Source organism: Malurus melanocephalus, unplaced genomic scaffold, assembly GCF_030028575.1.
Source record: "Malurus melanocephalus ecotype Western Australia unplaced genomic scaffold, MMel_1.1 scaffold_243, whole genome shotgun sequence".
Lineage (NCBI taxonomy): Eukaryota > Metazoa > Chordata > Aves > Passeriformes > Maluridae > Malurus > Malurus melanocephalus.
The window spans coordinates 174019-176843 of record NW_026623475.1 but is presented as its reverse complement, the minus strand read 5'-3'; the positions used below and the strand labels follow the sequence as shown (position 1 = coordinate 176843).

The 2825-nt window shown below is 60.7% G+C and overlaps 1 protein-coding gene across 1 annotated transcript in view; it reads right to left on the bottom strand.

Annotated features, from left to right (window-relative positions):
• Window positions 1-393: 393 nt before the first annotated feature.
• The window catches only part of LOC130578887 (glutathione S-transferase Mu 1-like), a 4413-nt gene continuing 1981 nt past the window's right edge, over window positions 394-2825 (bottom strand). The window contains 4 exon segments of the mRNA XM_057375278.1: window positions 394-1130; window positions 1213-1323; window positions 1401-1496; window positions 1610-1778. Of these exon segments, the coding sequence (XP_057231261.1) occupies window positions 1035-1130; window positions 1213-1323; window positions 1401-1496; window positions 1610-1778 (472 nt within the window). The 3' untranslated portion in view covers window positions 394-1034.

The following is a 2825-nucleotide window of genomic DNA, read 5'->3' as shown; positions in this document are numbered from 1 at the left end:
TCATCCCTGAAACCCCTCCCCAGGCCGGGCTGGCCATGGGGGTGGGACACCCTCCTCCCCACGCTCCCTCCCCCTCCCGGAGCCCTGCCCCTCACACATCTCCCCTCCCCTTCCCYGCAGATCGGTCCCAGGGTCTGAGCCACGCTGGTGTCCTCACCATGTCCCTCCCAGGATGGAGCACCCGCGGAACGCTTGGATTTGGGGGGGAACCCACCCCCCACATCCCGCCCGGCCCCCCAAGACTGAGAACCACTCCTCGAAATCAGAGAACTCCTYCCCCTCAAAAGCCACCAGGGCTCCTGGGGGGCTCTGGGGGACCCCCGCCCAAGGGAAGCAGGGGGGCAGGCACCCCCCTCGGCGGGGTCAGGCGCTGTGAAATGAGTCTGCACCCCCAAAATGTAAAGTTATTGATGTGGAAAATAAAAGTGACAGMAGTGGGGTGTGCAGAGTTTGGGGGGCACGCCGTGGGGGAGGGAGAGGGGGAATAGGGACAGGGAGGGGGACACAGCATTTCATCCCCCTGCGGCACCCAAGGCACATTCCTGGTGCCTGTCTTCGGGAGCTGATGGCAGCCAGAGGCCCCAGGGGACAGGGCTGTCCCCAGGCCACCCCGCTCAGCACCCTGGGTGGGTGGCAGGGCACCAAATCTCTCTCCCCGCAGCCTTTGTCAGGGCTGCCTCATTAACGCTCATTAGCAATGTGCTAATGAGGAGTGGGGCTCCTTTCCCAGGGTAACAAGGGAGGGCCCTGGGGACAGCACAGGGCTGAGCCCGTGCCCCCCCAAATCGGCCACGGGGGTGGCTTGGGACCCCCCCTCACCCCACACCCACCCCAACCACGCACGGGGGCCACCTCAGTGCCCCCCACCCCAACAGCACCACGCTCTGGGGGGCTCCGGGTGCCTCATCTAAAGCATTTTATTCTCTCGGGGGGCTTCACACCAGCGGTGCCGTCTGCCCCCAGGGAYGGAGGGGTCTGGGGGGGCTGAGTCAGGACCCCCCCCCTGCCCACCCTCCTCACCCCCGGCTGAGCTCCTACAACTTCTTGTTGCCCCACTTGGCCATCTTGTTGTTGATGGGCATCTTCTGGAAGCGGCTGGACTTCATGTAGGCAGCCACCTTCTCCAGAGCCTGGGGACACACATGGAGGGTGAGGGACACCCCCACAGCACCAGCCCCCACCCAGGGGTGACCTGGGGGTGCCCCTGCTCACCCCAAAGCGCTCCATGAAGTCCTTGAGGTTCTTGAAGGGCTCCAGGCACTTGGGCTCAAAGATGCGGTTCTGATCCAGCACGTCGAACATCAGGAAGTCCACGAAGGTCAGCTGGGGACATCGGGGGACACAGTGAGGACAAACCCCCTCCCAGCCCCCTCGCCCCCCCTTGGGGGTCCCGKCAGTACCTTCTCCCCCGCAAACCACTTTCTGTCTCCCAAGAAGTTGGAGAAGAGCTTCAGCTTCCCCGGGAGCTGCTCCAGGTAGCCCGGCTTGAGCTTCTCCTGAGGGAGGAAGGGGCGAGTTGGGCACCCCTGATCAGCCACCCTGGGGACAGCCTTCCCCAAACGGGGTCCCCAATGCTGGCCTGGGGTCCCCCAGCCCACAGGACACTCACAAAGTCAGGGTTGTAGCAGACCATGACCAGGCTCATGCGGAAATCCATGATCTGGTTCTCCAGCATGTCCACACGCAGCATCTCCTCCTCGGTCTCACCGCCTGCGGGGCCGTGGCAGCGCTGGGACCAAACCCTCCCTGACCCCGCTTGGAGCTCCACGGAACCTCAGCTCCAGCCCCAGGCTGAGCCCAACGCCAGCCTGTACCCCAATCCCAATCCCAATCCCAATCCATCCCTACTGCAGCCCGTACCCCAATGCAACTCCATCCCTACTGCAGCCTGTACCCCAATCCATCCCTACTGCAGCCTGTACCCCAATCCCAATCCATCCCTACTGCAGCCTGTACCCCAATCCCAATCCCAATCCCAATCCCAATCCATCCCTACTGCAGCCTGTACCCCAATCCCAATCCCAATCCATCCCTACTGCAGCCTGTACCCCAATCCCAATCCCAATCCCAATACCAATACCAATCCCAATCCATCCCTACTGCAGCCTGAACCCCAATCCATCCCTACTGCAGCCTGTACCCTAATCCCAATGCAGCTCCATCCCTAGTCCAACCCCAATCCCAATCCCAATCCCAATCCCAATCCCAATCCATCCCTATTGCAGCCCGTACCCCAATGCAACTCTATCCCTACTGCAGCCTGTACCCCAATCCATCCCTACTGCAGCTCCATCCCTACTAGAGCCTGTACCCCAACCCCAACCCCAATCCATCCCTACTGCAGCCTGTACCCCAATCCCAATCCAGCTCCATCCCTACTCCAACCCCAATCCCAATCCCCATCCAGCTCCATCCCTACTTCAACTTGTACCCCAATCCAATTCCACCCCAACCTCAACCCCAATCCAATTCCATCCCTACTCCAACCTGTACCCCAATCCCAATCCAGCTCCACCCCTATTCTAAACCCAACTAGACCCCAATTCAATTCCAACCCAAGTCAACTCCAACCCCAACCCAAATCCAACTCTACCCCTACTCCAACCCCAACCCAAGCCCAACTGGACACCAATTCAGCTCTACCCCTCCTCCAATCCCAAATCCAACCCAAGCCAAATCGGATCCCAATTCAACTCCAACCCCAGCTCCAACCCCAAGCCAAACAGGACCCAAATTCAACTCCAACCCTACCCCAACCCCAATCTAACTCTACCCCCACTCCAAACCACCACCAATTCAAGCCCAACTGGACCCCAATTCAATTC